This window comes from Miscanthus floridulus, chromosome 14 (assembly GCF_019320115.1).
Source record: "Miscanthus floridulus cultivar M001 chromosome 14, ASM1932011v1, whole genome shotgun sequence".
Taxonomy (NCBI): domain Eukaryota; kingdom Viridiplantae; phylum Streptophyta; class Magnoliopsida; order Poales; family Poaceae; genus Miscanthus; species Miscanthus floridulus.
In genome coordinates, this window is record NC_089593.1 from 37,644,159 (window position 1) to 37,667,989 (window position 23,831).

Consider the following 23,831-nt stretch of genomic DNA (forward strand, 5'->3'; position numbering starts at 1 on the left):
CGCCTTAGCTTCACCGCGTAGTCGTCGAGCTCACACGCACGTCGCCGCGCCTCGTCGTGCCTCGCCGTGGCTGGCAACGCCGTCACCGCCGCTATACAGCACCGTCGCGCGCCATGGTCATCGGCCACCTTGCTCCGGTGGTCCTCTGGCCATGCAAGTAGTACCAGCATGTGCGCATCGTCGGGTGGAGTCCGACGGTGGCGACCACACCGCCGGTGAGATCCGGCCGGTCAAAGTCGTCCCCTGTCTCCGGTTGACTGACCAGCGGGGCCGGTTGACCCATGGGGGCCCGCGTGTCAGCTCAGTGCGTGTAGATCCGGGTGCACCCAGCGTTTTAAGGCCCGCTGGTTTTTTAGAAACAAAAGAAATGATTTACAGATTTTTGTTTAAATGCTTTTGAAATTCATAACTTGCTCAAAATAGCTCCAAATTTGTTGAAACAAATTTTGCTAGGTTTCTTGTGACTAGATCTATCTGTTAAAAATATTGCATGTCAAATTTGTGATACTTTTCTATGTGGCTTTATTTACATTGAATAAATGCTGATTTCTTAGAAAATGTCTAATAAATAGAATATACATCAGAAAAATATGATTCCAAGTTGGTTGATCTATTCTTGAGATGTACTTTGTAGGAAAAATATATGTCATGCATGTTCTGTAGAGAAATATTGATGTGTAGTTCAAGTGCCATTAATTGATGATTTTTGTTATTTTATATAGAGAGCAAAACTTGTATAAAACATGTGTATGATAATTTTTGTGCAGTGATTGTTTACTGTGTAGAAGATAGAAAAAATACCAAATCTGTTGTTTGACACTTTTTATAGTACAAAGTAATTTCATGCTTAATTATCAACCATAGCTTGTTATTTTTGTGTAGGCTATTTTACTTATCCAAATGCCATGAAAATTTTATGGTAGTCTACTTAGAGTAGTACTATGCTATTATAATTTTCTTAGATTTTTATGAGCACCAAAAATATATGTTGCTGTTGTAGCCCTAGTTTAAAATGAAATAAACTAATCTTCTTTAATGCATGATTAGTTAATAATGTTTGCTTTGGTGTATCTTTGAAGCATCTTAGATTGCTGTGGTGACTTGGTATTTTAGTATAGTGGTTGTAGTAGTAGTATAGTAGTACATGTTCTTGGATGATGTTGGCTACCTTGTAGAAGAGTTTTACTTCTACTATGTCCAATAAAGTTAAACATGTTCATCTACATTTCATGCATCATGATCATTACATGTCACCTCTCCGATGCACCTATGCATTAGCACTTATATATCTGCATCATACAGGATCGCAGGAGGAGTTGCTAGTAGTAGTTCAGGAAGAGCAGACCGAGACAGATCCACAAGAAGTCCAGGCGGAGGAGGTGCCAGAGGAAGAGGAGCAAGGAGAGGACTTGCCCGAGTGCGTGGATCATCAACCTAGTTCGTTCGAACGAGGCAAGCCCCAGAGCATTCTAAGTCTCCTACTTTATAAAAGCAATTCTTTCAATATATATGAGTTTATATATTGTTGCATTAAGTTGTAGGAGTTGATTGAAACCGTTGATGCATTTATTACTATCCTTGCCTACCTTATTATCTTTTTACCCTGTTAGGTCGGGATCGAATAACTGCTTAGCCTTGCTTAGACCGGTAGCGATCGGTGATTTTTGGTCACCGACATTATAGGTGGTTACTGGAAGAGTTTAGCTATGGAAAGAATAATATCCTGGAATTAACCATGTGAGATGGATAATTGGAGACCGGACGGAAAAAGTTGGAGACAACCAGATAGGGTTCTGGGGTGCTGTTAGTTTTCCGTCTGTGTCGATTAAGGACCGATCGTTGCTTGTCTCTCTTGTCATGTTGAACGCATGCCTCACATTTAGCTGACCGAATAAAGTACCTTTCGACCGCGAAGCTAGTGACACTATTTAAGCCGAGATAAACTCGGATTGGCAGACTGGTGCTGAAGGGGGTATGACGGGGACGCGAAGAGTGAGCCCAAGGTGCATCCTGGCTGTCGGGCGGTCCTTGGGTAGTGCGGTCCCTGACTGTTATCCCGCGGCTACTTGGAAAGTGTCATTGGTGATCTGTAGCTCACTTGATCGGTGAGTGTGGTTTGTGTGAGGAATAAATCACCAACTGGTTAGGAATCGATTCGAATCGCTATCGCTCCTGGATAGTGAGCACTTGACTCGAGCTACGACATCGTAGTAATTATGATGGAACACTAATGGTTATCTGGATGGTATGTGATATGCTAAATCTAAATTGGTAACTAGATGTTATTGATTAATCAAGTGATTGCTATAGTACAGGTGCTTACATAGATGGATATGTCATAATCAAGATGATGCAAAGTACTTAAAATGGTTTCTTCATGAGAGCTTGTGCTTTTCGCAAACAAGTCAGCCAGCCTACTAAAGAAAGCCTTGCATAATTCTTGGTGTCGCTTTATTTTGGTTTAAGACGGGTAAGTCTAGCTGAGTACTTTCTCGTACTCAGGGCGTTGTTCCCATTGTTGTTGCAGATGGTCAAATGTACTACGGCTATTGCATTAACTGCCTATACCCGGTGATGGGTGACAACTAGGACCAAGGGCAATGGTCACTCTGTATCTCTCATCTGATGTTTTTGTTGGAGATGACTACCTACTGGCACTGTATCTGAACTAAAAGTGTATGTGTGGCTTTAAAACTATTTGCTTCCGCTATTTCAGATTGAACTTGGTTTGTAATAACTTTATGTTCTAAACTCTGATGCATCCAACTGTCATTGCGAACTTTATGTAACATGTGACGGTAATTGCTAAACTTGTACGATCTTGGTTTGTATGTCGATTGGTTTGAAATCCTTCATGGTTTCACGGACTACTGGGTTATACGGGCTTAAGTTTGCTAAATTATCTGTTTCGGCGGAAGATTTCCTTACTTAATCTCGTATAATTGATCGGTTCTGTTACAATATTGATTAAACACAAAAATGCTTATCTACTCAAAACATCATATGCAGTTACTTTGGGACAGAAAGAAAACATTGGAAGCTAATAAAAAATGAAAAAAAAACATGCATGCTAGATAGGGCCCCGCTGGACAAGCGCTCGTCTGCTAGGCTCTATTCGCTTGAGCTTAGAAGGCAGAATCAATCCTACTTTTTCAGCCATAGAATAATATTTTTCTTTCGTAGCAAATCAGGCCTATAAATCCGCCGTAACGGTAATAGGTCGTGCCGAATAGAAACGTGTGGTGCTCATCTTTTTCCCACAAAACCCAATCACCCCAGTGGCGGCAAAGCCCTAAAATTTCAAAATCAATGGCCAAGAACCCCAAGGCGGCCGACACCCGCCGTGGCCGTTCTCCCACAAGACGGCCCCAACCGCGCCGCGCCAAGGCGGCGCCGGCAGCCTCCTCCTCCGCTGCTGACATCGAAGACCTGGCTTCCGCAGTGCCTGGGGCCGCAGGCCCGGGCGCCGCCGCACCCGCCGCGCTGCGCGCGCAGCTGCTCCGGTGGTATGACGCGCACCGTCGGGATCTGCCGTGGCGATGCGCAAGCGGCAGCGAGGAAGAGAGGGCGTACGCGGTGTGGGTGTCGGAGGTGATGCTGCAGCAGACGCGGGTGCCCGTGGTCGTCGGCTACTACGAGCGGTGGATGGCGCGGTGGCCCACCGTGCGAAGCCTCGCAGCCGCTACGCAGGAGGTGAGCAATAGTTCATAAATCAATTGGGCAAGAGAAGCAAAAGTTTTTTTCTTTTTGTGGGGAAGATTAGAACTTTTGACGTCGAAATTTCGTGGGGTTAAATTAAATGATAATCGAGTTCTTGATTCGTGGCTTGATGCTTGCCGCAGGAGGTTAATGAGATGTGGGCGGGTCTTGGCTACTACCGTAGGGCTCGATTTCTGCTGGAGGTGAGTTGTGGTGATAATGGATTGATGGCGAATGGTTGGGGCATGTCAATTGGAAGATTGGCGCTTGCTTGCCAACCTTTGCTGCTGCGCACATTCCCTGTTTGATGTTTTGCCTCAGAGAGCCTGCAACATTAATTCAGAGTTCCATTTTCCTTGAAAGGAAATCTGATTAGTAGTTCATCATTTGCTTTGCATTTGAACTGATTTTGAGATGTCAAGATATTGACATTTTGTGTCAGGAATTTGGCCTTTTATGTGGCCTTCCTCTCTTGTTCTTTGGTTTCCAGCTTATACAAGTTACCTTAATTTTAACAGTTTTGTGGTCTTTATATAACACTATAAACCAGGAATGAAGGATTTCTATCTGTGGTTTATGGTCAATCTTCTTTATGATGGAGAAACAGGGAGAAAAGCAGATCATGGAAAAGGGGGTGTTTCCTTGCACGGCGTCAGCCCTCCGTGAGGTTCGTGGCATTGGGGATTACACAGCTGGAGCAATCGCTTCAATTGCCTTCAACGAGGTTGTTCACAGTTTAGCAACTCGTCAAATTAGCATGTGCATTTTCTTTTCCTTTTTCAAATGATTTTGTGACTTTTTCTACCATTATTATAGGTTGTCCCAGTTGTGGATGGAAATGTTGTACGAGTGATCAGCAGGCTTTACGCCATTGCTGACAACCCAAAGGAATCCTCAACAGTGAAGAGATTCTGGTAGGCAGCATTATCCTTCTTCTTGTTTGACAGCTTATAGAGGTGTTTGGTTGATCCATCATCATCTCACTCCTTACTGATTTGTGGAATGGAATGGGTTGATCCACCACCACCTCATCCCTCACAAACTATTATAATTATTATATAAGCCTGAGGGATGAAGTTACTCCATCGGAATTCATGGGCTGAACTCACGATCGGCCACTTCATCTAGAATGTGGTGGTTCCTCAAACCAAACACCTCACAATTCATCTTGTTAGTTGATTGTTCATGGTAGTGTTTATTACAATGTTGGATTTTTCTAGTAAAATAACACCATGTACTGTAGTTTGTCCTACATTTTCCTTTTTGCACTACAATAGACCTGAATAATACTGTACATTGTGCTGTATCACCAGTTGAAATAAAAATGCACATATTTGATCTAATTTAAACTCTTGATTTGCATTTTCAAACCCCTCCTAACCTCAGTACAGGATTTATCCATAGTTGGACAGACATTGATTGATACTGATTCATCTGTAATCATGTTGTCTTGCTGTGAATCCAATTCTGAATTGGGAAGCTTTACACCAATCTCCGAATCTGCACAATGTACATTTTTCATCATAGGGAGCTTGCAGGTCAGATGGTTGATCCTTTGAGACCAGGAGACTTCAACCAAGCAATGATGGAATTAGGAGCAACATTATGTAGCAAGACAAAGCCTGGTTGCTCTGAATGCCCAGTCTCTAGCCACTGCCAAGCGCTTGCACTTTCCCATGAAAATTCAGTCCGAGTTACAGACTTCCCACGTGAAGTGCTGATTTCTATTTTGGTGCATGTATCTGGCGTGCTGAGTTTTAGAACTGCTAATTGTTGCAAGCTCTGGAAGAAAGAAAGGCTGGTACCCAGTACTGTAGTTTATCGTGCAATTTTGCTGCATTTCCAGCCGTGAAGTGATACATTGCATTTTATGTACGCTTTGGTTTGTTCCATTTGGGGCCCTCTTCTGATTTACACAGAAATTATCTTGACCATTTTGACTGCAGCTTCATATTATCATCTGGATGCACAGAAGCGACAAGCTGGTAATCAGACAACAATTGCATTTGTCTAGTGATGATTTATTTGTCCAATAACATGGTGGTACAACTGATGAAACAACACAAACCAACCCAACAGGTTTCAATTCAACAGTTCGTTTTTTGCTCGAAACAGTAACAAGTACAGCATTCATATTAAATCCACCCTGTTGAATCCCATGGATGCTGGCATTGTGCTTTCTATCAACCAAAGCAGATTATTCCTGGAACGGAGTGAGATCGATCTTGAATGGCTTCTTTCCCTTGGTAACTCGCTTCACAAGATGGGAGAAAAAGGTGGAAAAACGTAAGGTAAATTTACTGAGATTTGGCTTGAATATACTGAAGGATATCAAACTTACAGCGATTGCAATCAATTCCTCCAATAGCTCTTCCAAATTGCGCAATGGCTAAGAAAGAAAAGAGTGCAAACAAATAGTATGCGGGTTATATGATAAACATCATCAATGCTACATAAGGTGGAAAAGATTGCATGAATGAACTGGATTATACCCATTGAGTTGGGCCATCGCATGGTGCATTCAAGGGATCATCATGTACCTGTGGGAATGCAATAAAATAGATTTAATTTGATAATTTTGCTTAATGAGCATAACAGCAGATTATGCTAAAGGAACAACATAGCATCCTCATTTCTTTATTTTCACATTTCTTTACCTCCATGAAAATACCATCAACACCAACAGCAACAGAAGTCCTTGCAATGCATGGTATTAGTTCTCGTAGCCCCCCGCTTGCAACACCTCCACCATCAAGCTTACAAAATAGAACACAGCAAGCCCCAATTTAACGAAAACAAACACCCGCAAAAACAACGATGAATTCAATATAAGGTAGTTCTGAAGTTGTGATAGAAGTTAAAACAACTACTGTTTTGGTGGCTGGTTTTTTATAGTAGGTAAAATTTCAACATAATAGTGAGACTGTTTAACCTAAAATAGATCTGAAGGCCCAAATTTTGGACATTACAGATTCTTGTGATTGTGGTTATTAAATATAGAGATGAGACCATGACTGGAACAGCATAGCACTTACTCCCTCTGTCCCGATTTAATTGTCGTTTCCGGTTTTCGTGCCACAAGTTTGACTCGATTTGTAGAAAATACTAGCAACATTTGTATCTCCAAATAAATTTATTAAAAAACTAGATTCAAAGATCTTTCCGATCATACTAATTGTGTATCATAAATATTAATATTTTTTAATATATATTTTGTTAAAGTTGTTTCTCGGGAAGCGAGAAAGACAGATATTCTGGGACGGAGGGAGTAAAATGTTGCATGCAAGTTTACATCAGGTAGCAATTGGTAAATGCACATCACAATTGGTAAAGATACCTTTCTTCCAGCTGGTTGCTGTAGAGCATGTGTTACATCAGCTACCTGAAATGCATATTAGTGGTCTATAATTTACAACATAGTTGTTGCTAGCTACCACATAGTGGGATCAAGAAGGGTACAATAAAAAAAGGAAAACGAGAAGCATGAAAATGACAAATCACAAATGAGTTGTGCATATTAATAAAATAGAACTTTTCCTAAGCATCAGACAGAAATACAACCACTTTCTGGTGAAATGTAGAAAAGGCTTGATCTTAAATTATTTTTGTCCAAGATTGGTGAAATGCTGTTCCAGTACTAGCATTCGTTGTTAACATCTGTGTTGTTGGAAGATTAATGTTTATCTGAATTAATTGAAATTTAACAACGTAGGTTCATTTTTTACAACAGGAGAGAAGGACCACCTTTGTATGTCAAAACAACTGCACCAGATCAGAAGAAAAGGCTCAATGCTAAGACAGTTAAATTGACACAAAGGAGTCATCATTCCCATTATAACGATCAGGTTGCATCTATGTAGGGTTTAAGTATTAACTTGATTCTTTTCACTAGTTGATCCACGATTTGAGATTTGTGCAATGCCATAAATATTGAAAAACTAGATGGAAGTGTTCAATAAGGAACAAGTCAGATGGGTCTACACAGGTGGTGGATCATGCAGTTAGGGATGTGAGTAAGGATCCAGATTGAAAGCTTAGACATATTGCGACCACCAACAGTACAGTGACACAAGTGACCCTAAGCTTGATGGATGGAGTGTGAAAAATCACACGGTCTGTTAGTAATTTCTCTCCATGTCTTTCCCTCCATATCCACAACATGTATACGATGATAACCCTCGCAGAACCCAATATAGTGTAGACAACCGTTAAGAAAAGCAGTTGCTGATTTTGAAAATGTCAACTCAGCTTCCTCGTCCCATTTAGATTCCTTAAAGATCCATGCTGCAGTTTTAGACGAGTAGATCTCCACACCCATGCACAGACCATCCTCCTCCATATATTCAAACACATGGAGGTGCGAGGAGGTTGTCGAATCGAACCCCAATCGAGCCTTACCAATAGAATGGATTCTAGGTGGCAATACCTTTAACTTATGGGTCGCCGGATTGTAGACGACATAGCGGTATGCATCAGCCCCAAGGCACTAGCAAAGGATGAGGCCATTGCAGCAATATGATACAGCTACATTGTTAATAGTGAAGAGCAAGAAGGACAAGGAGGGGTAAACACCGGTGATGCTGTCAAAGTTTTGTTGGCCGTAGATTCCATGATAGAAGAAGCCGGCCATAGTCTGGGGCATCAGCTTATGGTTGTCCGAGATAAGGCGTTTTTAGGTGTGACATGCACATTTGCAGCAGAACAAAGAGCGGGCGGGGAGGCGGTGGAGGATCTCGACAAAGACATCGTCCATGAGGCTGGCCAGTGCATTCCTCTTGTTGGGGGCCTCCACCATTTTGTCAGTGTGCAGTAGGATGAGAGCTTGCTCAGTAATGAGATCACTAAAGAGGAAAATAATCCAACAAAGATCCATCAGTGAAGTGCACAACTCATACCAAAGTACAACTTTAACAAACATTAACAATTTTCATGGTACGACCTCATCTAAATTTAGAGTAGCACCACATAGATATATATAACTCAAACTAGAGTAGTAGTTAATGGAGCCGTAACTTTTACAATTCCAGCTAAATCAAGTTTAACCATCACACTTACAATCAGTACACGAGCTCAAAGCTTCTTCCATAGGAGATAGACAAAGATTAAGAGGACTACAATTACAAATGTTTTGAAGGAGAAAGAGGGTGGAGTAGCTATTGGGTTTTGAAGACAGAAGTCATCATCATGAGCTAAGGGTGGATTTGAGTTGGTTCTTGACTTGAAGGCAGGAACTCCATCTTCATAGGAGTTGTACTTTTTATAACAAGCACCACGAAACCTATGAACTTGTTCCTAGTAGTCAGGCCAGTTGTAGTAAACTCCTGGCTCATGACCATTGAACACAACATAGCAGGGATGACTCATCTCAAATTTGCACAACCCAAATAGGCTGCCACAGTTTTCACAAGTAGAATGTCAGTGCACAAGTGGTAGTGATCATCATTGGCATCAGTAGCAACATGTGAAGCTTAAACATTAGTGGCCTCAATCATGTGAATGATGGACACAAAGCATTGATTAGCTTTCAATGACTTCCTCTTGTTTGGAACCAAATGGATAACTTGGTTGTCAACAAGGAGAAGACACAGAAATCAAACATATGAGCTGCATCCTAATACATCCAACAGCCATGTAGACATCATTGGCACAAAAATGTGGCCTCAGATATGTTACAAGTTTAAAATACCATAAGGACTCACTGGTCGCACTGGAGCATACGAAACAGTTTCTATTTTACTCTATTCCATCCTGGTTGTGGGGTTTGCCCAAGGCGGCAGCGGCTTGCCTTGGTCGCGCCCTTCTCTGGTCGCGCCGCCCCCTCCTCTGGCCACGCGTAGGAGGCGTCGTAGGCCTGACATCGCCGTGCGCTGAGTCTCGCTCGGCCCGCTAGGCCAATTATCAGGGGGGCCACATTGGGCGCATGACAGCCGCCTTCCCTTACAAACGAAAGGTACACACCACGTGATCCAATCTATTGCGGTCGTTTGCCTTGCTATGTTGATCATGATGATCTTCGTTATGTCGCTGCTAATCTTGTTCAATCTAACTAGTATGTTAGGGCTCTACGTGCTAGTTTATGAGATTGTCATGATTTATATTCTGGTGTTAATCTGGAAATTACCTCATTTTTCAACGGGGTCATCCCACGAGAATGACAAGGCACAGCCACCGCGGCATTGATCACGACCATGGCCCTAACTTTCTCAAGCCACAATGGGAACCTTGGGGAGGAGAGGGGGTCGTTTTTGCAAGCTGAACCACCGCAGGACTCATGGCACGAACACCGCACAGCAGGGCTAAGGAGGCTAAAGAGAATGTCTACAATGCTACGTTTGGGCAGCCAATCAAATGGTGACCAAATTTGTAAATGGTGCTCAATTTTGGGTTGGATGTCTTGGACATATTTAGGCATAAGTGAAACACATATATCTTTTATGGATTCATATATCCACGTTATATTGTGTTCTAGAAAATATATATATACTACCGTTCCAATACAAACACACACATATCCAATCAATACATTCACATAATGCTGAGCCATACTATTTTTAATTTAATTAAAGGTAAATCATAATATTGAAATATAACTTCAGCAATACATTACAAAACAATGTATCTATTATTGTGATTACATAAAGACAAACAATACCCGGCAGAAAAGACACAGCCACATGCGTGCCGTCCTTTGATCGAGTACGAGTAGTACGTTGGCATATTTTTTGACGAGTTGCTATTATATATATCTTAGTGCTAACTAAAACCCAGGAGCGAACACTACAGAAACAATTAACAGAGAGACTTAAGTGGCTCAAATCATTTTCAAACCCTAGAGCCCCTCGTTCCCATCTTCCATATCTAGAAAAGTTATGAGAGATTCAAAGGGAGGCTCTATTGTGGCAAAGGCAGCTGTAGGAGGGCAAGGGACAGGATCTGAACATTCCATTCCTAAGCAACATTGCTGCGGTGAGGCGCAGCTGTCTTGTACCAATTCCCTGGCGAAGCTACGGTGGACACCGCATGTAGCGCCGTCATCAAGAGGACCAGAGTGAGGAGTAAGAGGAATGCCGGTGACCTGCCGGTCATCCTCTTCGCTGCCGACCAGAGTGAGGAGTAAGAGGAATGCCGGTGACCTGCCGGTCATCCTCTTCGCTGCCGACGCTCCTCTCGCCGCCATATCGGACCGGTGAGGCCACGAACGCATAGGCTTGCTCATCATCTGCTACTTGCCTGACATTAACGCTGGCGATTTGGCTGTAGTGTTTGGTCCCAGAATGATTCACAAAACATGCCTATTTTCCACGGACCAGCGCAGACGGACAAATCTTGGACTTCACTTAAAATTTCTCTTGCAACTCTATATGTGGTGAACGTGTATTATTGCTCTATAACGTCCCAGTACACAATGCCAAGTTGCCAATCACGCATGGAAAACTGCCAAATTGGGACTAGAAAATTGGAGGTTGCTGCCCCCTGATTCACGATGGAACTCACGCAATCGATGTCGACATGCGAATGGCGCCAAGCAGCTTGACGCGGAAACCTAGACCCTGGCGGCCTGGCATACTTCGACCAGCATCATAAATTGACTCACAATTCAACATGGTCTTGCCGGTCAGCAGATGCAGATCTGGTGTTCAACACGGTCTTGTGTGTACAGGTGTAAACGCAAGCCTTTCCCGCTTTGCTTTGCAGCATGTGTACGTGTAATGTCTGAATCTGTAACTAATCTCGTGTAAACTGTGGACAACATGGACTTCCGCCATCTCTAGGTAGGCCATGGCCCTTGTGAAACTAACGGAACCTAGGCACCTAGCTAGTTTTAAAATTGCGAAAATACAATGAAGTGCTCATGAACAGAGACTCCTTTATTTCCCCAGTATGCAGGCTTTTCAACAAACTTGTGGTCTGTGGAGATGGAATGGTAAGTCCAGTCTACACAACACAAACCTAGTTGAAGAAACCGGACAGTAAGCAATTTGGCAACTTGCATACATAATACGCGTCGCTACAGTTAGTGCTTGAATGATAGGCGTTGCCGAACACCGAGTTGGGACGTAACGTGTGTCTATATATGGACGATCCTTTGGACGAACTAATCTATGGACGAAACTTGGCAATCTACCACCACAATGCAAATTCAATTCAGTTTCTATATATTAGAGCCCATGCAAATTAAACCATCGCATGACGATGCACTAAAAACCAAAATAAAAGGCATTGTTATATGAATCGAATTATAGGATCCACTGACATTAAGAGAGGCAATTACACGGCGTGAATGATTGTGAAAGCTAAAAAGAAAATTTAAAACTCCCCCCTAAATATAAAACCTAATCATACCTCGTTTTAAGTTACAGTTTACACTAACACTGTACACTTGCTGAAACTGATCTTGATATAAAGTCTTAACTCTGATTGATCTCAAACTTTATCAGAATAAATTATATAAAATTCGCGAACTACCAAGAGGTACGCAAACCTCAACTCTGATTGATCTTGATATAAAACCTTAACTGTTATTGATCGTAACCAATGAATGAGCAAGAGGTATGCAAACCTCACCAACTAGGCCTAAATCTAGAGCAAGCCTTTTTAGTGGTGGTCTAACTAGCCTAAGCACTTCACAAAACACCTACACAAATCACCAAATGATTTCACTAAGCACTATAGTGGTAAGAGTTGGAGCCTCAACTCCCTTGGTACTCGATGGAATCTATATTGCAGTTTACATATTCTTTTATTGAGATCAACTGGAGTGTTAAATATGCAATACAAAGTTAAAGAAGAATCACGTCTCGATTATATGTTCACAAGTTGCTGTATATGGTCATTGCTTGCCATTGGCAACACAGCAAGTCCGTACCCGGTCCGCAGGCATCACAGTCGTTTCCTACTTGTTCTTTGTTTGGAAACCCGTCACTATTTGTATTGGCACGTGGGTACATTGAATCTAATTAAAGGAGCAATAATGCAAGATCGGGGACCTAAACATAGGATTGGCCAGCACATCGATAATTCCCGTCGTATCCTCATGTGTGCGCCAATGTGTACAGTTCATGCCACGTTATGCTTAACTACTTCAACAGTATTTTTTAACGAACGAATAGTATTTTCCTCTCACAACAAATCAATATAAACATCAGCATAAGTTAAATTTCAGTAAAATGAACAGGGCCTAAAGATGAAGCCAGACCTACGATTTCAACCGGATGGTCGATTTAAAGGAAGGTAAATGATTGCTGAAGCCAAAAACAAACTTTAACATTCCCCCCTAAGTACAAAATCTATTTAAAGTTCTTAACAGAATAATGCGTCTCCAGTTAAAATAATCTCGACACAAATTATTAAACTAGATGAAACTTTCGAACTAACCCAACTAGAATAACATCAATCGAATGTCTGGAGTTTGAAATATGAAAGTAATAAGCATGCTATATCAGTGATTTGTAGTGGCGGCTCGGAACAGAGCCGTCTCTACAAATTTATTTTCAGTGGGGGTTGGACACTACAACTGTCTCTATAAATTTATTTCTAGAGATGGCTAGGAATAACAGTCGCCTCTATAAATCTAATTACAGAGCCGGCAGTATATTTCCAGCCACGTCTGTTATATTTCCCGTCAAGATCAAACTATGAATACATCCGCCTCTGCTACATTTCCTGCCAAGATTCAAGCTATGAATCAGCCCGCCTATGCAATGGTACATATCCCGCCAAGATTATTCAAACTGTGTTTGTAACGACTTAATATATGTACATTTGTTCAAACATCAGAACGTACACTACATTTGGGAGCCAATGTGTTGAAACACACGCTCATTTGGATGCACGAGAACGTTTGATAGTATGAGATAGCACGTCGATAATAATTTAAATCAACTCAGTACAAAATAGTTGTTGAAGTACTGGATATATGGAAACCATCAAATTGCTTTAATCACTTAAAGAGCATCTTCAGGAGTACCTAATATTTATTTCCTAAAAATATAGAGTTTTGCAACTCCCAAAAAAGTATTGGGAGGAATAAAGAAGGCCATCTCCAAGAGTTTCCAATAATCCACTTCTAAAATATAAAAGACAATTTTACATTAGGAATCTTAAATTATTTCTAAATTACCGTAACCACTTTTATATATTCTTTCTCTCTTGTACATTTGCCTCACGAACCCTTTTCTACTATTTGTTCTTTCCCACACCTTTAGATTTGACCGACCGATATGCACGGAAAAGAAGATACATGCGACCTAGAGTTTGCAGGTCTTTACGCGCAAGTGGGTTTTTTTTTTCAATTGCAAAAGATTAGGATATGAATTTGGGAGTTGTTGGAGGTGATTTTTTTCATTCTTCCCAAAAATCACGGATTGCGATGGATTATTGGATACTCTGGGAGATGCTCATAGGCCCAAGAGGAGGCATATCAGAGCATCTCCAAGAGTCTTTATCTCACTCTCTAAATCATCATTTGGAGAGTCATTTGCATAAAAATCGCTTTTCTATATCTTTTCACTCTCCAACAATTTTTCTATATCTTACGCGCACTCTAGAGAGTCATTCTCATCTTCTATTTTTTTACAGCAAAAAATCTAGAATAAAATATAGCTATATTTGAATAACTATTTAGATAAGCTGTTGGAGGGTAGCATTTAGGAATGATATAGAGAGCCACGTTGGTGTTTTTAGTTTTGTAACTTAAACAGCAGGCTAGTAGAAAAATCATATTTGATAATGGGCTCCCGTTCAAGCATATAGACGTAGGCCCAGTCGGCCCATGTCGACTTGGCAGTTGGACCTACATGCTCTCCGCTTGGTGAAGCTGTCTCGCATCAATTGGCGTAGCGCATTCGCGCTGCTCCTCTGCCCCCATTCTCCCCGCCACATCGCCGCCGCCCCCGCCGCAAGGTGGCCTGCTCTCCTTGGTCCCTCCGGAGTTCAGCGGGGTAGAGATGGTACGAAGCTCTGTGATCGAGCATGTATTACTAGTTTGATTTGTGCGTCTCATCCCTCGATTTGTCCAAGAGGCTTAAACGTGTTTGCTGTTGGTTAATCTTGTTATAATTACAAGCGGGTGAAAAATCTTGGATTCCTGGCATGCTATAGATCTGATTCTTGATTGGTAGAAACATATGCGGATTCGTGTCTCAATTCTTATTTTGCTTTCGCCAGTGTCTGTTATACATTACCTGCGTTAGTCCTTTCTGCTATTATCATAGCAAGTAGAAATCTTACATTCCCTCACACACAAAAACAAAAACAAAAACCCCTAGAAATCTTACATACAAATACCTGAGTAGCACGAACCTTGCCGATATGCCAGACATGGTTGATCCTGTATAATCGGCTACCTTTTCTATCTCATGGTTATTGTACTGGTGCTCTGGGCATTCGGTGTTTATGCAGTGCTCAATTCTTCTACAAATGAGTCGGTTAGGATGAACATGATCTGTCAAATGTTTACTAAGATTACTTCTTTTGCAGCCTTTACATGGTGGATGAGCCTTGCGTGCTCATGCCAAATTAAGGCGATGCTAGGGATAAAAGGAAGAGAATGAAGAGCTCTTCAAACATTATATAGTACATATATATTTGACATGGGTGGGCATGAGCTCTTCACAGACTTGTACTTTTATCCTTCTCTTCAGAAGGTGCACACTGAATCTGTGAAGGCATGTGTGGGCATGAGCTGGGTTCGAACAGTGGGATCTCTGAACAGGCTGGGTGCTTCTAAGATCTTTTCTGATGATAATAAGTTCGCAGTTCTATTGGCGTTTTCAATGGATATGGGGAGTAAATGTAAATCGATATTAATGAAATTTGGGAACAAGTGATGTTACTGATCAGCTCTATCCAGATTTCTTCTATATGCTGCATGGGCTTATGGTTCGTACTGATAATTCGTTGAGCTTGGTCTTATAGATTGCACATTTGTAGGACTTGCTACTAGTTTCCTAGCTGCAATGGTCTGTTTTTTAGAGATATGAATGATATCATATTTTCATATGCTTATTCTGCTCCTAAGGGCGGGCCTGGTGCAAGCGGTAGAGTCTTACCGCCTGTGACCGGGAGGTCCCGGGTTCGAGTCGCGGTCTCCTCGCATTGCACAGGCGAGGGTAAGGTTTGCCACTAACACCCTTCCCCAGACCCCGCACAGAGCGGGAGCTCTCTGCACTGGGTACGCCCTTTATTCTGCTCCTAAGTCATTGTCGTTCAAGGCCGCGATGTCAAGCCAACAGTCATCAATATTTATTTACATTTCAATAATTAATACTGTAGAAAGCTGTTCAATTACTATCCTCTGTTTGTTTGGTCATCCCCAACTAACCTGTCACCAAAAGTCATTGTCGTTCAAGGCCGCGATGTCAAGCCAACAGTCATCAATATTTATTTACATTTCAATAATTAATACTGTAGAAAGCTGTTCAATTACTATCCTCTGTTTGTTTGGTCATCCCCAACTAATCTGTCACCAAAATTATGATTTTCCATGGTTATAAATAAGAGCTTGGAAGGGCGGGCCTGGTGCAAGCGGTAGAGTCTTACCGCCTGTGACCGGAAGGTCCTGGGTTCGAGTCGCGGTCTCCTCGCATTGCACAGGCGAGGGTAAGGCTTGCCACTGACACCCTTCCCCAGACCCCGCACAGAGCGGGAGCTCTCTGCACTGGGTACGCCCTTTATAAATAAGAGCTTGACACATCACAGAAAGAACAGCACAGGCTAGAATTATAAAATATTCTTATGGATATGGTAGAATCCATTTTATTGCTCAAATTACACAGGCCTAAAAAGCATAAATTACAGCATAGGCTTAATTGTTTTTGGCTACTCCATATATGTAAGATAGAAGGTTTGATCTTCACATACAAACTATGGATAGGACTCAATACAACAGCTCTATCAAGACTCAAGGTCTGGTTTCAGTTTTGGCTGTGGCTTCCCCATATCACTATGACTGTAACTTTTTTCATTGTTTGTAACTTTTTTCATTGTTTACTTCCGCATCTATTTTGATGACATATTTCCAGATTTGCAGGGAAATATGAGTGATCTCCACATACAAAGTTTTGGAGCAATGTGTACGCACACCAATAAGAGGTGTCAAGAGTCAAGATTGCTTCCATCTTTGTCTTCCACATACCACTATAATGGTAATTGAAAAGCAGATGCCAAATCCCAAAGCAGTGAAGATGAAAAGCAGTACATCTGCAGGATTTTTCTCTGAAGCGTATGGTAAGCTTGTTTCTGTTTGGTTTATGCATTGATTGGACATTGGAGGTCCACACAAACCAGTGTTCCCAAGAAAAGAGCTATTGGAAAATGTGGAGAACTGAGATGACTCTGGTATCCGTCCAGACAACATGTTGTAGGATAGATTTAATGTCGATAGGAAGTTTAGTGATGCTAGCTCCTGTGGAATTTCCCCATATAACTGATTTGAGGAGAGGTCCAATGTCTCAAGGTTCTTCAGGTTGCCAAATTGAGCTGGAATTGAACCCCCAAGAGCATTGTGAGACATGTTGAGCCCGTGAAGGAGCACAAGATCCCCAATGGTCTCAGGGATAGTACCCCAGAATGCATTGTCTGAGATATCAATCAGCACAAGGGTTCTCAATATCTTCGTGATGGTGACATAACTCCCTTTGTATGTTATTGAAGCTGTGAACTGGTATGTTTGCCCATGATAGTATTGATTTTCCATGATTAATGTCTCGTTATCAGACCTGGTCATCATAGACTTGAGCATCATAACCCATCGTACTGGCAGGGTGCCACTGAAGTTGTTCGAGGCGATATCAGCAATTCGCAGTTCTGTAAATTCACATTTGTTTGCTTCTTCGGTATTGTATGATGGATTCAATAACTTTCCAGTGAACTTGTTAGATTTGAGGACAAGAACTTGAAGTTTGGGAAGTGTACTCAACCAACATGGGAATGAATCACTAATCTGATTGCTTCCGATGTCAAGGAGCTCGAGGTTCCTGCAAGCAACTAGAGATCTGGGTATTTTCCCTTCAATCCAATTGTCACTTAAATCTAACACTTCAATTGCACAGCCTTTGCCAATGTGATCAGGTAACTCTCCAACAAGTTTATTTCCTCTTAGATTTAATACTTGCAATGCACTGACATCCTCCATTAAACAAGATGGGATTGAACCACTTAAGTTGTTATAAGAGAGATCAATGACTTGTAGACTCCAAACTGCACCACACATTGATGATGGAATATTGTTAGAGAGCCTATTTCTAGAGGCCTTGAAAATGAGAGTGCCATTGAGGTAAGTATATAAATCAAGAGGCATGGATGAGAACAAGTTGCTCGAGTAGTCAAGCGTGACACTGCCACCTCGTGGTATAGGTAGGAGCCCCTTGAAATTGTTGAAACTGAGATCAAAGTATTCTATGTGAACAGGAAGCAAAGGTTCAGACCCAATACTTGTAAACATATTATGTGATACATTCAGGAGGAACATGTTCGATCCACTCCAAGTTTCCCATGCCCAATGCGGTATTGCCCCATGGATTTGATTATCAGAGAGGTCAAGACCAATGATGCCATCAAGATGCCTCAAAATGTTGGGAAAGCTAGATATTCTGCAAGATGCTAAACGTAGGAATTCGAGTTTGGGAAAGGGCACGGTCGAAGAACTATTTTCTCCTTCCACCACATGCAGTTCATTGTTTGAGAGATTTAAGACAGTTAGATTTTGCATTTTTGAGAATGCAGATACTTGCACTGTGCCTAGAAAAGTATTTGACTGCAGCAGGAGGGTTTGTAACCTAGTCAAATTTGAGATATGTGGAGGTATCTTCCCATAAAAGTTGCAACTGTACAGTGCTAATTTTGTCAATTCCCTTAAGTTTCCTATCCAAGAAGGTACTTGTCCAGATAATCCACAGTAAGAGAACTGGAGAACAGTCAGAGAAGTCTGGTTTGAGATCCACGACGGCATGGATCCTACTAGATGCAACCCAGACACCTCAAGCAACTCCAAAGATTTGAGCTCGCCTATCGCAGAGGGCAGTAATCCAGAAAAGCCCCGTGCACCAAGGCCCAACATCTTTAGAGACTTGAGATTGCCTATGGAACTTGGTATTGTACCTGAGAAGTTTGTGTTGTCGACAAACAAATTCTCCAAGCTGCTGTCCTGCGTGAAAGTTGGCAGAACACCAGAGATCCCAATATTCTCAGAGATGTCAACTGTTTGTAACTTCTTGTGTTGGAAGATGACGGGTGGGAACCATCCTTCAAACTTATTAGTTGAAAGCTGAAGAACTGTTAGGTTTGAGAAGCCAGCCAAGAACTCAGGCACTGAACCAGACAAGTGATTATAATGAAGTTCGATAATTCTGAGATACTGCAAGGACGACATTGACTTACATATGGAACCTGACAGTGAACAGTAAGGTAAGCTGAGAACCTGAAGGTTAGGAGTGAATCTGACCAAATCGTTGCACCAGTGTGGTCCGTTGCCTGACAGATTCACCATGCCCAAATGGAGCTCCTCCAGGTTTGTGAGCTCAGCAAGCAAAATGTCCAAGTTTGGTGCTGAAAGCTGCCAAAAGGAATCTGAGTCGAAGTACATGGCACTGTTTTCATTGTCAAAATCAACAATATAGAAGCTTGTGGAGAGATCAAGATAAACCAGGTTCTTGAGGCGACCGATGCCAGCTGGCACAGAACCAGCAAAGTTGGTATCAGAGAGGTTGAGGTAGCTTAGCTCGATGAGCTGCTCGAAGCCAGTGGCAGGGAGATGGGCCATGTTGAAGTTGTTGCCGGAGAGGTCGAGATGATTGAGTGAGCTTAGGCTGAACAGTTCAGGTTCGATGCTGCTGGCTTGCAGCTGACGGCCACCCAAGTCGAGGAAGGTTACGCGGCCATCTGCCTTACCACAGCGGACGCCATCCCAACTGCAGCAGTCTGTGGCAGGGACCCATGACTGAAAGGTGGTGGAATCGCCACCCGTTGTGTTGAAGGATTTCTTCAGACGGAGGAGGGAGGATGCCTGCTCTAGCAGACAGGGAACCGGCGTTGTGGACAAAGAGTTGGTGCTGCTTGTCGACACGGCAAGTGTGTATATGGTGTGGATCTGTAGGAGAATAAGCAGCATGGTTAAAAATGGTTGGAGGTGACACAGATCAGTACTTACTAATGGAGGATGATCAGAGGATGGAACATTGCTTTGTTTACGTAGTATATATAGAGTTATCTACCTACACTGTATTTTCAGTTTTTCACACATGTAGCAATGCAAATTGTCAGTAACCAAAGTCACGAGTCATAGTTGTCCACCTAACTGAGGCTGTCTTTGGTCGAGTTTCTGAAAAATGCTTTTGCTTTTGTGTTTTGTGTAGTATAATTTTGGAAGCACCTTGAATCCTATTTTTGACTTTTGGCTTTCTGCTTTTCAAAATGATAGAAATGTAGAGTTGTTTTATAGATGCTTCAAGGGAGACAGTGAGAAGGGGTAGGTTTTATACTTGTTCTATCCAAGCAACTTATATTCACAACAGCTTTTTCACAGCTCACAACTCACATCAGCTTTTCCACAGCTCATAGTTAAACCAAACAAACCCTTAGTACCTAACTTGAAAATGGCCAAAATTGGACAAGCTAATAAAAGAATCCAATAGAAATACTAATAGAATATTAGACTGAATTATAAGATGAAAGAATCGCAAGATAAAAACATGATATGGATGCTTATGTTTTGATAGATTGAAAATAGTAATTACACTTGCTGAAGGATGATGTGGGTAGTTTGCATGAAATAAGATTGAAAGTTAGTGGATGAGTGATGTGGGTATTTAATGGCTCATAACTTGGATAGGTTGCATGTCGACATTAAAAACTAGTAGAGGAATGACGTGGCATTTTATAGGGATTATGTTGATAGCTTGCATTCTGAGATTGCTCCAAAGCTAGTGGAATTTGCTTTTATATGATATATAGATATAGATAGCGAATATATAAGAGAGGCCGAGTTTAGTCAAATTTTTAGGCTCTCACGATTTTCACATGAATAGTAACAAATTTCATACGAACTAGTTCAGCTTAATTATAACATGAAAAATGTATGATTTAGGGTGAAAAACAAACGTTCCAAAGCAGCGAGGATGCAGATATAATAAGCATATCATCGGAGCCTTGTCTCCCCCAATCACTATAGGGCACGCGTGCACCGCTAACCGAAGCGGCGCACACAATGACCCCGTGGCCGGAACTGAGGAAGAAGTGGGTGGGGGCAAGGGCGGGGGCAGGGGCAGGCGGTGGGCAAAACTGCCAGCGGTGAGGTCGCCGTGGCCAGGTGGTGGATGAGGAGACGGCGACGGCGGTTAGGATTTCAGAGGCTCTGCTCGCAAGTAATGGCTGCAGCAGCCACGACGCTGCTGCTGCAGCAACTACTTCTACGTCTAGTGTTCAGGACTGAAAGAAAATAGTTACAACGCTGCTGAAGTAGCACAAAGCGAGCAGGCCGAGAGTTTGTGACCATCCATAGCCGGAGGTCTTCGAAGGAGGGGCCCGAGGCGGCGGCCGGCCGTGCGGTAGTTGCGGGTTGAGGGGCGGTGAGCGAGGTGACGGCGGTGTCACCGAGCGGGCAAAGGAAGATAATCGGATGGGCTGTGCCGGCGGCGGGGGTGAGGAGTCGCCGGTGAACTCCTGGATTGGCATTAGGGAAGGGCGGGTTCGTTTGACGGGGGTGATAGATGGGCGATGAGGTCGCCGGCGAGGTCGCTGGTAGCCTAGGTGGCAGTTGAGGCGGGTGAGGGTAGGGCTAGCCAGCTGGGGCTCCTTAGAAAGAAGAAGAGAAGAAGACCCGAGGAAGAAGAAAGAAGAAGAAAGTGTGCGCTTGTATCTATAGTGGCACGTGCGTCTGAGAGGTAAGAGGATCGGCTTGTCTCTTCCTCTTCCAGGCTCCAGCCCCCAAGCACATACGCTGGATTCCCTCTTCCAAAGCGGGCCTTAATGTTGAGCACTCATACTATACTGAAGAATTATTTTATTCATTATGCAAAAAATTATTTTGTCACTTAATGTACTTCTGGCCCGAATTGGCTGAAAAACACTGTATCGTCGTGCATATCTTTGCAGTATTAATAACGCGTAAAGAAAAGCAATTCCAATTGTTGGATGAAGCACGAATGCAGCAGCCAATGCAAGGATAAAAGGAAAAGAGAAATTAAAGGAACAATGGAAAACATACGGAAAGAATTTTGTGCAGCGACACTTACAGTCTTCATCTTTTTTTTTTTTTTTGATTTTTCTGCGTTTATGGACTACATGCATGATATATTCTGCTTGGGATAACAAAACCGTGAACTCTTCAACTTTCGTTTTCGTACGTTTAATTTGCAAGTATAGGTTCAGGATGGACAATAAACAAGATCTTTGCATTAGTCTAATGCTTGGCTCTTCCATTTAAATTCCAATTTCCAATACATTACAATGATCTCCATGGGGCTGAAATACCAGAACACGATTAGATACATTACAGCAAGATCAAACTACATTTTCCCAATGAGAATAATTCCACTTTTGGGGTTCATAATTCCCTCGACAGTCGTTGAGACATACATATAGAGGGAGAGATAATAACCGGCAAAGAACAACCAGGTATGTCTATGACTATCTCTTGATGTTTGCATTTCTAAGCATTTATTTGGCTTTTAACGACGTTGAATGTATTATCAAACTACTAGAAACCTCCTCTTAATTTCAATGGAGAGGAGGTGGACAAGGATGTCCGGGAGGAAGGGGAGTAGGCATAGAGCAAGAAGACGATCCTGGAGGGACCCGTACCGGACGCATTGCGAACGCCATGCTAGACACCTCCGTGGCTAAGAGGATCAGCGTCAGCGTGAGGAGGAGAAGGAACGCCGGCGACCAGCCTGTCATCCTGATCTGCGCCGCCGCGGATGCTCCACTCCGTGTCGTCACACCGTCGACGATCGATCCCTGGGCAAGTGGCTAATTAATCTTGGCGCAGGCACAGGTTTTGCTAGTTTGTGTTTGCCATGCATATATGCACATATGTATGTATATATAGAAGGTCGTCTGTCTTGCCATGTGTGATGAGTACCATTATATTATTGCTTCGCAAGTGCCAGCACCAAGCTAAAAAAGCCATATGCTATATACAACCAGAATATTAAATTTCTCTTAGTGTTTTGGCATTTAAAATTTAGTATAAATTTTTTCTACTAAATACCTCCTAATGATATTCTTATGTGCTATAACTAGTGGTAGTGATTTACTACTAATTAAAAACACTAGGAGAATTTCATCATTTTGGTATCAGTAGAGTTTGATATAGCTTAGCTGCCAACTAATATACTCCCATGATCATTAATTAAACCTATATGTATATTTGCACCCGTGATCATTAAGTAGAGGCCCGGCCAAGCTGCGTACTTTCTTGGTAACCTACTCGCTCCGTCTCAAAATAATTGATGTTTTATGTTTGTCCTTTGTCAAACCATTTTAAGTTTGACCAAATTTATAGGAAAGAATATCAATATTTATGACACCGAATACGTAAAATATGAAAATATATTTCATGATTAATCTAATAATACTTATTTGATATCATAAATATTAGTATATTTTATAAATTTTGTCAAACTTTTAAAAATTGATTTAGGACAAATATAAAACATCACTTATTTTAGTACGGAGCGAGCGGAGGCTAAGACCTTTTGTTCCTTTATCTGGACAAAAAACAACCAGCCTGGCCTATGGAGATTTTTTTTAATTTTAACGCTTTTTTGAATTTAATTTTAAATCTAACACTGTTGGATTTTTTTTAACTAACACTTTTGGCCGCGCCTATTGTCCTGGTGCGGCCAAGTGCCTGTGCCGCGCCATGCATGGTGGTGCGGTAGCGGTCTGACGTGGCGACGACCGGTTTCGGTAACCGTTGACGTGGCAGGTCCTGTCGCGCCACCATGCATGGCGCGGCAGTGCCGCGCCCTGATCCGTGGCGTGGCAGAGCCGAATAAATATCGCAGCCAGTCCCGCCTGCCCGAGCAGCAAGCCCGCCTGGCCGCCGCGCACACCGCCTACCCGGCGGTACCTGGACAGTTTAATCCGAACGCGTCGTGCCGATAGTGGGAGTTATTCTAAGCCGCGTCGCG

General features: G+C 42.4%; 2 protein-coding genes and 1 long non-coding RNA gene across 5 annotated transcripts; 1 reads left to right on the top strand and 2 right to left on the bottom strand.

Moving 5' to 3' along the window:
- The first annotated feature begins 3,292 nt into the window (after nt 1–3,292).
- Nucleotides 3,293–5,726, top strand: LOC136505748 (adenine DNA glycosylase-like). 3 transcript variants are annotated; one of them, XM_066500897.1, is made up of 5 exons: nt 3,293–3,693; nt 3,843–3,902; nt 4,307–4,423; nt 4,516–4,613; nt 5,646–5,726. In XM_066500897.1, exons 1-5 carry the CDS (start codon nt 3,310–3,312, stop codon nt 5,686–5,688), a joined length of 702 nt encoding a protein of 233 aa, XP_066356994.1. In that variant the 5' UTR covers nt 3,293–3,309; the 3' UTR covers nt 5,689–5,726. The 3 variants fall into 3 exon arrangements, with proteins under 3 accessions (XP_066356994.1, XP_066356993.1, XP_066356995.1); XM_066500896.1 differs by lacking the exon at nt 5,646–5,726 and adding an exon at nt 5,227–5,611; XM_066500898.1 differs by lacking the exon at nt 5,646–5,726 and adding an exon at nt 5,238–5,398.
- LOC136505749 (uncharacterized) lies at nt 5,700–6,458 on the bottom strand. The gene is made up of 4 exons (XR_010771300.1): nt 6,357–6,458; nt 6,192–6,239; nt 6,041–6,088; nt 5,700–5,953 (listed from the first exon to the last, which is right to left on the bottom strand). It is a non-coding gene; the product is annotated as an uncharacterized lncRNA (long non-coding RNA).
- A 9,412-nt stretch (nt 6,459–15,870) lies between these two features.
- Nucleotides 15,871–20,040, bottom strand: LOC136505387 (receptor-like protein 7). Its single transcript, XM_066500537.1, has one exon. The coding sequence runs from the start codon at nt 19,805–19,807 to the stop codon at nt 16,802–16,804; it is 3,006 nt and encodes a 1,001-aa protein (XP_066356634.1). The 5' UTR covers nt 19,808–20,040; the 3' UTR covers nt 15,871–16,801.
- Between the last annotated feature and the right edge of the window lie 3,791 nt (nt 20,041–23,831).